Source organism: Crocodylus porosus, unplaced genomic scaffold, assembly GCF_001723895.1.
Source record: "Crocodylus porosus isolate Cpor-Errol unplaced genomic scaffold, CroPor_comp1, whole genome shotgun sequence".
Lineage (NCBI taxonomy): Eukaryota > Metazoa > Chordata > Crocodylia > Crocodylidae > Crocodylus > Crocodylus porosus.
This window is the reverse complement of record NW_017728938.1, coordinates 2392586-2405757: the sequence shown is the minus strand read 5'-3', so window position 1 is coordinate 2405757 and position 13172 is coordinate 2392586. Positions and strand designations below refer to the sequence as shown.

The window sequence follows — 13172 nt, the reverse complement described above, 5'->3', positions numbered from 1 at the left end:
CTGGAGCAGACAGGACAGCCCAGTCCAGGGCTGGAAAACATGGTGGGATGCTGGGGGACTGATTTAACTTGAACCAGGAAGAGGTCTGGGACAGAAGTTTCATAAACTGGTTTGACCCAAATCAGTTAAGTCTGATACTACATTCAACCAGGTTTATCTTAAACCAGTTTCAGCCATTTTGAAAGTGGTTTATGTGCCTGAGCTTCTATTCTGTTACAGGCTTAGACCAGTTTCTGATTACTTAAACCGGTTTATGTATAATTTCGGTCCCTAGCCCTGGAGACCAGCTACATGTGCAGAGTAGCTATCAGATATTAAAAGCTCCAACCAGCTGTAAAGTTAGACCTCAAAAATGTGCACGAACCTATAGTTGGTTGCTATCAAGTTGAATTGGTGTGTAGCAGGGTCTCTCCCCTGTGGCTCAGTCCTGTCAGCTAACAAGGCTTTCAGCAGGGGTGCACTGTGCCCAGTGTAAAACCCCCAAGCTCTAGAGGCTGTGGCAGCTGCAATCCCCAGGGTTCAGGGATTTCATGCACCCCTGAGCCCAGGGGTCATGGCAGCTGAAATCCCCAGGGTCCAGGAGTTTCATGCATCCGTGAACCCTAGGGATTGTGGTGGCCGTGGTCCCCAGGGTCCAGGGTTTTCATGTATCCCTGAGCCTTAGGAATCAGGGCAGCTACTATTCCCAGGGTCCGAGGGTTCATGTATCCCCAGATAGCCCTGGGAGATTGCTGCAGCAGGGATCCTCCAGTCCCGGGTGTGTGGGGCATCCCCACAGCTAGGAACTTCTCAGCTGGGCTGTGTGGGGCTTCCACAGGAGCTGGCTTCTTGCCAGTACAGGGGGAGCCTAGGATTGGACTCCCTCTGCACCAGTGATAAGGTGCAAAGGAGTCTAATTCATGATCCCACAATCGTGCCTCCTGCCATGCATGTGTGACATGGCAGGAGGTGCAATTGTGTGAATTGCACATTAGATCCCATGGTGCCTTTACCTGCATGTGTAGAGGGGGCCTAAGGCACAAGTCATGTGTTTCTCTTTCTACCCCATTCCTATATTAGTACCTGCCACTGAGCACCAAGGCACTGATGTTTGCACATCATGAGTCCTGGTCCTATTCAAGGCAATGGGAAAACAAACTCCCATTGACTTAAAATTGGACTGAGATTTGTTTGGTTTTTTTTTTTTCTCCTGAAAGAGCCCTGCCATCCTCTACTGGTCTCTTTGAGTTCAGCTGCTGCTAGTGAGATTATTCATCTTTCTACAAGAGGCAATTTCTCTTTATTTCTGACATGTATTTCAGATGCTTTTCAGATCTGTGTGGAGAAAATTGTTTCCCCACTGAAAATTTCCAACCTACTTGCTGGACGCTGAAATTTGAAATAACTTGGGAATAGCTCCAAGCCAATGAGTCCACCCTTGATACACTCTGAAGAAATCTTCCCGGTCCAGAGAATTCACAGTCATCTTATTTGGTTTTGACATAGTGCGATTTAGATAGCAATTAAGCTGTGGAAGGAAAATGATTGGGCATGTAATAGCAAAGAGTCACATATGCACCTATTGTTTGACTCCCCGCAAGGGAAATGATTTTGGGTCACAGTTCTTTGGCTCTTTGGTATGAGCAGTCACAACATTTCCAAATCAGTTACTAAGAGTCTTGAATCAAGCTAAAGGTTTGTCGACAGCCCCCTTTCCCGTGTCTTTAAACTGAACGTGAAAAATGGGAAGAACCATAATCAAGGCTCAGATTTCCCATCAGGATTCTTGTGCAGAACTCCCACACAAGTCAGCATGGGTGTCAGGATGTAACTAAGGACACAATTAGCCATGCGTGGTTAGTGATCAGATTTGAAATAGTCACTGATGAGGCATGTAAAGAGGGACTGACAAATGTATTCAGCACCAGTGCTATCAGTCTGACCACTGTGAATGTGAATGTAGTTTATTTTGCTTATTAATACGATGAATTATTAATGCAATGATCTTATCACTTTCCTTGGACTTAAATTTGAAACAGTTGTTAATTCACTCTAGTTATTTCAGGAACTTTCTAGTTTTCATTGTGGGATTTTGCTGGCTGTTATGTAATTTGCTTTTCCTTTATTTTTAGGGTCTTGAGTGGTACTTGTTTGTTTAATTTGTATGTTCTTTGAAAAAAATATATAAGCAGAAGCAGCCAGAATGCCTTACCTCTTGGTTAGAGGTCCTGCAACAATTTTCATTGTAAAGACTCAGTGGCATAGCAGGATACAGTAGGATATATGGCATATCTGCCCCAGAGATGACTACATCATTTCTCTATATACAGTCTAGAGTGGGATCCTACACTGGGGTTGGCAATTATTTCTGGTGGAGGGCCACTTAACGAGTCTTGGTGAGCTGTCGAAGGCTGTGTGGGTAGTCCCACCCCTTAACAGTTGCCCCGCCCCCTTCTTGGCATCTTGGGACTCGAAGTCCCACCCATAACCCCTGACCTTTGCCACTGGATGTCCCATCCCTTGACCCCCAGAAATACTCTGGGGTGGGGGGGGTTGCCATCTTGGAACCAGGAAAAAAACAAATCATACACTAAAAGTCAAACATCTACTATAACATCTTTTAATTTTATTACAAAAATATTTTTGTCATGATTTGTGTTTGTGTAATATATATAGAGGTGACTGCATAGTAACTCAAAAATAAAATTCTTAGTTTTGTATATTGTGGCTGTGGGCATGTGGTGGGTGTGTATGGTGGGTTGCATGAATGCTGTATGCGCTCACAGGCAGGTGGTAGCAGTGCTGGCAGCCACAACACCATCAGCGGGAGGGGGTAACCAGCGGTTGGCAACCGCACACACAAGACACCAGTAGTGGCAGCCAGCGGCAATTGGGGACCACCCACAAATGCCGCTGGCAGTGTCAGCAGTGAGGGGGGTGACGATTGGGGACTGCCTGCAGACACCGTTGTCAGTGTTAGCAGTGCCTTTTTGCAGGGGGTGCACAAGCTCAGGGGGTGAATGTACACCTGTGTGCACCCTCTGTGTGTTGCCAGTGGTAGGATGTGGGGGTATATGTGCAGTGGGGTGTCTGTGGGAGGGTTTGTGAGGAGATGTGGCTCTTTGTGTGGGGGCATGGGGTATGTGAGGGGATTGTGTATATCTGGGGGGTTGTGGGAACCGCCCTATACTCCCCCCATGGTGCAGAAGCAGGTGGGGCACTCAGGGCACAGGCACCTGGCAGGGCACAGCTTCAGCCAGTGCTGCACATTGCTGCGAGGGGCGCAACCTTCCTCGGGCTGTCTGTATCACTGGTGCTCCTTGCCACTTGTGGGCAGCTCCTCCACTCGCACAGCACGGGAGAGAAGCCCCATGTGCTGGACCCAGCTGCCTTCCCTGCCCGGGCTGCTCAGCACAGAAGAGAAGCCTCTGGAGCTGGCTGCCTTCCCTGCCGGGGCTGCGTGACAGGGGAGGGAAGCCCCAGGTGCCTTCCCTTGGGGGGCAGGAAAGGCAGCTGGCTCCAACGCTGGGGCTTGCCTCCAATTTTGTATGAGTGCAGGGTCTGCTCGTGAGTGGCAGGGAACACCAGCAATATGGATGGCCAGAGGGAGATTGTGCCTCTTGCTGCAAAGTGCAGTGCTGACTGGAGCTGCAACCCACTGGGCACCTGCGCCCTGAGTGCCCCGCCTGCTGCTGCTGCCACCTGCCAGAGCTGGACGCTACAGGGGGAGTGTGGGAGGGATCCCCCCACCCTCCCTCACACCCACACGCTGCCTGCCCAAGCTGTGTGCTACTGCCACCCCCCCACCGGGTGACGGCTCCGCTGCTGCCAGCCCCACACTCTGTGCTCCCACTCAGCTATAGCCCTGCCCCTGCTGCTTCCCTACCTGTTGCCCAGAGTCAGTAGGAGACCAGGGAAGTGGAGCAGATCCCCAGGGACTACAGCTCCAGCAGCATCCACACCTGGAAGCTGCACGCTAGCTGGCCAGGCCCTCCTGCCCATGAGGCTGGGAACAAGACAGTAGGGTACGTTTGGGGCTGTGTGTACTGTGGCAGGGCACTGTCTGTGCCTGCCACTTTAAGGGCCTGGAGCTGGCAGCCGCCAGGTGTCTGGGGGCAGCCATTTTGGATCTGGGGCTGCCCATATAAACAGGGCAGTTCTGCTGGTCAGGGCGAGACAACAACATTGCTTGACTGCAGAGCTGCTGATATTATCTGGAGGTAAGGGAGGAGCTGTAGGGGATGGTAAGGAGGCTCTTGGTCCGGGGTATGACCTAAAACTGCACCCTGCCAGGAGTGGGTGACCTGGTGGGGCTCCCAGTGGTGCGGGAGTCCCCAGGAAATACCAGGCCATTTACTACCCCAGTGAAAGGCGGGTTGGGGCGCCTTAACCCCTAGTCCCCACCACCAGGTGGGTTACCCCTTTGTTGGAGCATCGGGAAGGTGGACTCCACAGTGAAAGAGTAAGGGCTGTAGACTCAGGGCTGTTTGAACTTCCCCTGACTGGCCCATGCTGGGGCCAGGACTGGAAGGGCCGGGGGGCCCACCGCAAGGGATGCCCAAGAGCTGAGGGCCTGGGGTTCCGACTGGCCTGGAGGTGGGCCAGGGCTAGTAAGCCAAAGGTCCCAGTGGGGGGATCACACCTGAAGGGGGTTTAGTTCAGGGAGCTATGCTGCCTGGTATGATGGCAGAAGAGACCACCTGAGGGGAAGAATCCAGGTGGGGGTTCAACAGTAGGATTCTGGGGCCCAGAGTGGGGGCCAGTGACTATGAGAACTATAGATGCCAGCTGCGAGGCTTGGGCTGCGGTGTAGGGTAGGAAGTGAGGCATGGATAGTGCCCCCTGGCATCGAGGCAGGAAATGGGCAGCCTCCTGCTTATTAACATCTATTTAACTAATTAACAACAAGGCATGGCAGGTGAGAAGGTGGGCAGTTAGCCCAGGAACAGGTGGGCGGGCCCTGGTTAGATTGGCCCCGAGCAGGTCCCCTCTTACAGTATACAAGGGTGCCTTGCTACCATCCTCCTGGGCAGAAAGGCTGGGCGGAGCACAGTTTGTTGGTGGGTGCCATGGGCCATATGAAAGTGCTTGGCAGGCCAGATTTGGCCCATCCCTGTCCTAGATGCTATAGAAGTTGAGTCTGTTATTAGTGGGACAAATCAGTGACATTATTGCTTGAGCAAACACAGATTCAGGACTTCAGAGTATAGCAGGGCTTGCAATAAAGAATGTCCTTGCCTTGCTGTGTCTCACTAAGAACTGTTAACTCACAAAAGAGCTTCACTGGGATGTGTCATTAGGTAGCCTCATGGCTAATTAACCTGCTTACAGATTAGCCACTTAGTCCCTGGATCTGAGTTTTGATATCTGTGACATGGTGCATATTCTCTGAAACTCTTGTAAAGCCAACAGCTGTTGTGGGAGCCAGTGGGTTGTGTCTAATTTTACAAGGCCTCTGTGATGCACATAATGCACCTAAGATGAAACCTAGGGTGCTTCTCACCTGGGAAGCATCATGAGCACCAGCTGAGAGGATGGTAGCTGCAGAGAAGCTGATATTATGACATGCTGACTCTGAAGCAGGTTGGGTTGATTGGATATCAGATTAAGCTATTTCATCATGCAAGATGCTGTAAAACGGATAGAGACAAGTACCAGAGCCTAAGCCTCAGTGGGAATTTTGCGTGATTAGGAAATGTTGGAAAGAGCCCATTGCCCACACTGCAAAGCACTTGGACTGCACTCCACACACAACTAGATTTGTTTGTTTTGTCTGACCTATGGCCCTTCAAGGTCAAGGCTTGTCTCAATACCCATCCCGGCCCACACAACTCCTCCTAGCTGAACTACTGGTACGCAGCTCCAGATCTGGGTTAGAGAGCTTAGAAGCGGGAGGGGGAGGTTGTGTAACTTATTTTGCATTCTGCTTTTAATTTACTTAATGGCGCAGAATTGATCTTGTTGGAAACCTCTGGGCTCTTGACGTTTGTGCCTTTCAGCTCAATTAAAAGACCTGACCATGGCCGCTTCTCAGGACTTTCATTATACAAATCGATTTACCTCACTTTTTTTTTTTCTTTAATTTTTTTCTCCTCCATCTCCACTGCCATGCCATAGCACATGTGAGGAAGCCCTGACACCGAGGCATTCTTTGTAAGAGCTCACATGATAGAGATACTGATTCTAGAGGTTAGTGTTGCCCAGGGGCCAAGAAACCCTCTTGGCTGAACAGGGAAATCCAGGAAAGTCTAGGGGCGAAAAAAGAGGCGCACAGACTGTGGAAGCAGGGGGTAACCACCAAGGAGGAGTGTACCTAGTTGGCTCTCACTTTTAGTGAGGCAATTAGAAAGGCCAAAGCAGCAAAGGAACTCAGGCTGGCATCAAAAATTAAAGACAACAAAAAGTCCTTTAGGTATATAGGGAGCAAAAAGAAGGTGCATGGCAGCATAGGACCCCTACAGGACAGACTAGTGCAATTGGTGACAGATAGGAGTGACAAAGCTGAACTCTTCAGTGAGTTTTTGATATCTGTATTCCTGTACACGTATAAAGACAAATTTCTCAGTTGGATTATAGATGGGCACGAGGGACATCTGCCCACCAACAGTTAGTAACAGCCCAGTGAAGGGTCGCTTGGAGGGGCTGGACATGTTTAAGTCGGCAGGCCCAGATGACCTTCATACAAGGGTGCTGAGGGAATTGGCCAGTGTCATAGCAGAACCACTGGCAAGACGGTCTGAGCACTCCTAGTGCTCAGGGCAGGTTCCAGATGACTGGAAAAGGGCCAATGTGGTCCTTATTTTCCAGAAAGGAAGGAAGGAGGATCCAGGTAACTATAGGCTGGTTAGTCTCACCTCTGTCCTTGGGAAAACCTTTACAAAATTATTAAGGAACACATTTGTGGGAGTCCAGCAGGAAAAATAATGCTGAAGATTAACCAGATTGGATTCATAGCAGGTAGATCCTGCCCAACTAACCTTATTTCTTTTTAAAACGACCAGGTCACAAAATGCTTAGATGCAGGAGTTGAGGTAGGTGTCATCTACTTGGATTTTTAAAAAGGCCTTTGATATGGTGTCTCATCCCATTCTTATAAGTAAACTAAGTGGCTGTGGCATAGAGGATTATGCAGTCAGGTGGGTGGCAAATTGGCGTATGGGACACTCAGAGTGGTGGTGGATGGGTTGGTATTGACCTGGAAAGATGTGGGCAATGGGATCCCTCAAGGTTCTCTCCTTGGACCGGTGCTGTTCAATATCTTCATCAGTGACTTGGATGAGGGCGTGGAAAGCACTCTGTCCAGATTTGCAGACGACACCAAATTATGGGGCAAAGTAAACACACGGGTGGGCAGGGAATGGATTCAGGTGGATTTGGACAACTTGCAAAAGTGGACAGAACAGAATAAAATGCAGTTTAACAAAGATAAGTGCAAAGTATTGCACCTAGTGAGAAGGAATCACCAACACACATACAGATACCTTCTAAGTATCACAATGGCAGAAAGGGATCTTCCTTGCCTGACCAATCTCATTCCTTGCCTGACCAATCTCGTCTCCTTCTATGACCAGGTGACATATCACCTGGACAAGGGAGAAGAAATTGACATCGTATGTCTTGATTTTTAAAAAAGCCTTCGATATGGTATCCTATGATATCCTCCTGCAAAAATTGGCCAACTGTGGCCTTGGCTACATCACAGTCCATTGGCTCTGAGGTCAGACCCAGAGAGTGATAATAGACAGAAGTAAATCATTGTGGTGCTCCATGACCAGTGGGATCTGCCAAGGCTCCATCCTTGGGCCTTTACTCTTTAACATCTTTATTTATGATGTAGACATTGGTGTCAGAAGGGGACTGGCCAAGTTTGTCAATGACACCAAATTTTGGGGTAAAGCGTCCACACATGAGGATAGGCTAGTGATCAAAGCCGACCTAGACAGGCTCAGAAAATGGATGGTCGAAAACCTGATGGCATTCAACACTGAAAAACCCAAGGTACTCCACCTTGGGGAAGAAAAAAATCCTGCAGCATGCTTATATGCTTGGCAGTGCTACACTTGCTAGCACCAGAGCCAAAAGGGACTTGGGGGTCGTGATTGACCACAAGATGAATATGAGCCACCAATGCAATATTGCAGCTGGTAAGGCGAGCAAAACTCTGGCTTGCATCCATAGATGCTTCCCAAGAAAATCCCAGGATGTCATCCTTCTGCCTCTGGCTTGGTGAGGCTGCAGCTGGAGTACTGCTTCCAATTATGGGCTCCACAATTTAAAAAGGATGTGGAGAAGTTTAAGAGAGTCCAGAGGAGAGCCACGCGCATGATCAGAGGGCAAGAGAACAAGCCCTGTGTTGAGAGCCGTGGGACTCTTCAGCCTGGAAAAGCTCAGGCTCATGGGGGGAACTGGTGGCTGACTATAAGTCCAGAGAAGGGCTACTCATCTGGTTAGGGGCCTGCAGGTAAGGCCCTGTGAGGAGAGATTGAGGGACCTGAATCTCTTCAGCCTCCACAAGAGAAGGCTGAAAGGTGATCTTGTGGCCATCTACAAATTCATCGGGGCGGGGGGCAGCAAGGGATAGGAGATACTCTTTTTACCAGGGTGCCCCTCGGAATGACTAGAAACAACGGCCACTTCATGGTACGGGTTACCAGAATCTGGAATGGGCTCCCAAGGAAGGTGGTGCTCTCACCTACCTTGGGGCTTTTTAAGAGGAGACTGGACAAGCACCTAGCTGGGGTCATCTGACCCCAGTGCTCTTTCCTGCCAAGGGCAGGGGGGTTGGACTTGATGATCTACTGAAATCCCTTCTGACCCTAAACATCTATGAAATCTGTGGAATGGGCATGAACCAGTAAAATGGATGGCAACAACTACCTCTTGTGTTCACTGCTCCCTTCCTTGACAATTTGCTGATCAAGATAGGAACCCAATCCTGGGGCCTTCGGAGGGCTATTCCACCAATCTAGGAGAAGAGTGAAGCAAACTAGCCAGCCTGCAGGATGTAGAAGATGCAAGTCACACCATTCTTGGGGGAGGGGTCATGGCAATGGGAAAGGCAAGTGATCCCTAGTGGGTCAGGGTGAGGGGAGCACTGCTGGAATAATGAGTGGGGCCTTTTATTTCTATTGCTGGAAATCAAATGATTTCAGCCTAGCGTGACTTTGAGAGCAACTAGAGCACACCCTTTATTCCATTATAGACTCACCCCTTCCTGGACAGTGTATGAAATACTACATATCCACTCACATGGTGGATCCACCTACTTCCCCCATCTGCATTGCAACACCACAGGAACTGAAGTACCCCTGGACCATGATAAATAGTCTGGTCCATGTGCCTTGCCCTCTCTTCTGCAGTGGAGCACTAGAAGGGGGTTGCTGTTCTTGAGGGGGTACAATCAATGGAGTATGCTTCAGGGGAAGGCAGAAAATCCCCTGTTTTTCTGTAGTTTCTTTCCTAGTCCACACCAGCTCCCATGGAAAAAATCAAGCCTGTTGTTTCTCTAGTTGAACACCCTGAATCACTGGACACCTTTGGAAATTCTGGCCTTATCTTTCTATAGATTATGGGAAGCAGTTATCCTAATAGTCCCTTTCCTGAAGTAGGCACCATTCTTCCTAAGAGGAGGTGAAATGCTGTCCCCTTCAGGCTCATCAATGTATCAGCAATTTTTGATCCTACTCCACCTTTTCACATTCCAAGTGGTGCCAGCCTCATTGCCCAGAGTAACCTAGCTATATGGAAAGACAGCATACTTGGTCCCTTGGCTGTGCCAAGTGATGCCCCATGGTTTGCTTTCCAGTGATGCTGCTGCAGTCATTAGTGGCGACATCTCTACTCTGCCACTGGAGATGGATTTTTTTTTCCCCTTAAAAAATCTCATACGTTTTAAAGAAATAAAGTAGTTTTTCTGTCTGCACTTAACCTATCCTTTGATTAGACCTTGTCAGGCTGTCTTGAAATGCTATCTCAGCCTGGAAACCTCCCACTGCAGTCAGTAATTAAAGGCAGAGCTACTGTGATATCTTACCTGATTCTTCTCCCCATTCACTAGCTTCTCAGAAATAGCTGGTGCATTGCAGGCTGGCTCAGTGGTGCTGAACTGACTCTCCTCAGGGTGTGCATCCAAAGTGTAAAAATAGTCTGGAGGGATGTACAGGGGTTAATTACCTCCAGGCAAAACATTAACTCTTCAGACAGCCATATTAAAGAAGCTTTCCCAGGGGACCTGGTCTTTTCTAGAGCGTGTAGTACCACAGATCTAGCAGTAGGTCAGCACGCAGTCTGGCAGTTCCAGGAAAAACTCCTGGTCCCTGGAATCTGGGTTTATTGGCATGTACTAGCACTGACTCAAAATCCTCAGATGGCTTAAAACTGATTGATTTAACTTTGTAGAAATCTCTGTGTGGACACTTGCTTTGGTTTCAGTGTGGTTTCCTTTGGCATAGCCAAAGTCAGAAAAGAATTGATTTAAGATAAACTGCAATAAAACTGCTTTAATCTGAAATTATAGCCTTTTGCACCTGTTTAATGAAACTGGTTTAAAATCACAACTTCAGTTTAACCTGTGTAGTCAAGGGCAGTTGTTAATCGAGGGTTTGTTTTTCTCACCTGCTGAACTAGTTAGTCTTTAAGGTCTCACCCTGTCCTGTCCTCTCCAGAATCTTTATGGAGCAGGGGTGAAGGCCTTTCACAGCATCTGTGAAGTCTAATTACACTGTGGTTTAGGGATGGGGACCAAGAGAGGGGTAGAAGACCCTCCTAGTCTAGAACCCACGGGGGGAGCCTCACAGGGCTTGTTAATTTGATGTGCACTTGGAAGGGCATAGCAAGGTGCCGATTTTGCCTTGGCTCTTATCAGCTGCACTGCTGAACATGCTCTTTCATCCGCCATGTATGTTACACAGCCTTCATTGTGCCTGATTCACAGAGGATGATGTGTGCCTGTGGCTAAAGAGCCTGTTCAAGCAGTAGAGACTTTTCCTATTCCTATTCACTCTGGGGGTTTCTCTGGTTTGGTTCCATTGTGCATAAGTCCCCAGGTACCAGTGTAACCAAACCTGTTCAGGGGAAGAATGAGCCAGTCCTCCACCTGTTGCAAAGGACAGTGTTTTATCTGAGCTCACCTCATCTCTCTTGTATGATTTACAGAATCTCGCTGATGCAGCTGAGAGGTTCCAGAAAACCCACCGCTGGCAGGACAACATCAAGGTAAGCTCTAGTCATCTCTTCTCAGGCCTGGTGGCCTTGTAAATGGCCTGATTTCTCTGTCTTTCCACTTGCATGTAACCCCACTGGTTGTAAAGTATAAGTGAGGCAGAAATTGGACCTTCAAATTCTTTCAAAATTTTCTCTCGGTCTCCTTAATTTTCCCTCTCCTCCCTTAATTTTCCTTCCTCTCTTTCCCTTTCTCTCTCTAATTCTCCTCCTCCTGCTCCTTCCCTCACTACAATTTTTAAAGCAAACTTTCTGTTCACACTGTTCATCTCTGTGAGTTCATATGCAGATGCCCTGCTCCTCATCTCTCTGTCCCCATTGCCTGCCAACCTTAATGAAAGTGAATGAAGTAATTTTGAGCTTGTTTCCAGCATTGCCTCTGCTTGTGCATACAGGTAATAAGAGCAGTCAGAAGACAGAAGGTGAAGGTCAAGCTAATGGTTAAACACTTTGGTTTCAAGCGCCTATTGAGAGCTACCCAGAGAGTTTACATTTTTGCCAGCTTAATAGACAGGTCATGTGTATGATCAGCATACAGAGAAGGACAGGCTGGGTGCATTCCAAGGTCTTGTGTTAGATGACGATAGCTGACATGCGTACACGCACATGCCTGTTTTTCAATGCCTGACAGTAATGCCAATTGGTGTTGGTATTGGGGGAAGGAGTAATCTAGACTGTTGCAGGGAAAATGTTGTTTTAATGATTGCATTTGACTTTGTAATTATGGCAGTGATAAAGCTCAGCAGGAATCTGAAGTATTCTGCCTGAAAATGCTCTCAAATTATAACAATAATGCAAAGGGAAGAAAAGATTGTTTTGCTTTCAGTGCAAATGAATTCTGAAAAAAATTCCAAGAGACTGACCTCCTCAGCACCAAGTGCCAGATTTTGTCTCCCTTATGCAGAATTCCTTCTTATTCCCTGCAAACAATCCTGGAGGACCTTAAGAAACCAGCCCCAGAAAAAACACCACTGCATTGTCAAAATTGGGTTGGCCTCTTTTCTCTCTGGTTGTCCCAGGAAGATTCCTGTCGACTCAAGGTGCTTATCTATCCTACAAATGCCCCCAAAGTCAAAAATCTTCAGTGTCTCCTGAGTGCTCTCCAGCAGTAGTGGGCACCTTGCCGTGCTCTTCCACAATCTCTCCATTTTGTCCAGCAAGATGTGTGCTCCTGGACACTTTAGTCTTTGAGGTAGTGTGGCCCAATGGATAAGACTGGGATTTGGAAGGCATAGGTTCTCATCCTGGTTCTTTCACTGACTTGCTGAGTAACCTTGAGCATCTGTCAGATGGGGATAATGATACCTCCTTTGGACAGGACTTTGAACTCTCTGCTGAAAAGCACAGTCTGAGAACCAGGTGGCCTTAGCATTATATCTACCATTACTTTAGTTTTGTACAGGGCAAGGAGCATTGCTGAGGGCTGTCATAGCTGTACCCAGATGTGCTTCTGAGATCTTCTTTGATCTGTCTGTAAGAGGAAAGAGCTAGAGTTCTATTTGCAAAGAGGAATGGGGATGAAATGACCACTAAATAGGGGCATGTATTAAGGAGAGGCCTTTTGTAGCCTAACTAAATTCCATTAGGCAGCCTGGACAAGGAACAAAAACAGGGAAAGAAGTAAAAGTCATGGAGAAGACAAAAATAAGGCATGAGGCCAAAGCTGCTCTAAGATTCTCCCTGGTTGGCCTACCCATTGACGTCTTTGATAGAGACAAACAGCAGAATTAGGCTTATGGAGTAGCAGAAGGAAGCAGAAAGAACGAGCCCAATTGCAAGAGTTCAGTTTGCCATTTGGTCAGCTCATAATGCCTTTGACAGCTCAGCACCCTGCTGTATGAGAAGTGGGCTGAAGGCAGAAGCAGTGAGGGGCCCAATCTTTTTTTTTTTTTTTTTTTTTCATGGAGCCAACCTGTCTCTCCCACAGTCGTGAGCCACCCTGGAGCTGCAGAAGGCCCCAGTCCTTCCTTCTG

The 13172-nt window shown here is 48.2% G+C and overlaps 1 protein-coding gene across 4 annotated transcripts in view; it reads left to right on the top strand.

Annotated features, from left to right (window-relative positions):
* CACNA2D2 (calcium voltage-gated channel auxiliary subunit alpha2delta 2) overlaps positions 1-13172 on the top strand; it is a 721727-nt gene that overhangs the window by 397190 nt on the left and 311365 nt on the right. For all 4 annotated transcript variants that reach the window (XM_019547467.1, XM_019547466.1, XM_019547465.1 and 1 more), the window contains exon 4: positions 11134-11193. In XM_019547467.1, coding sequence (XP_019403012.1) covers positions 11134-11193 — 60 coding nt within the window. The remainder of the gene's footprint in view (positions 1-11133; positions 11194-13172) is intronic.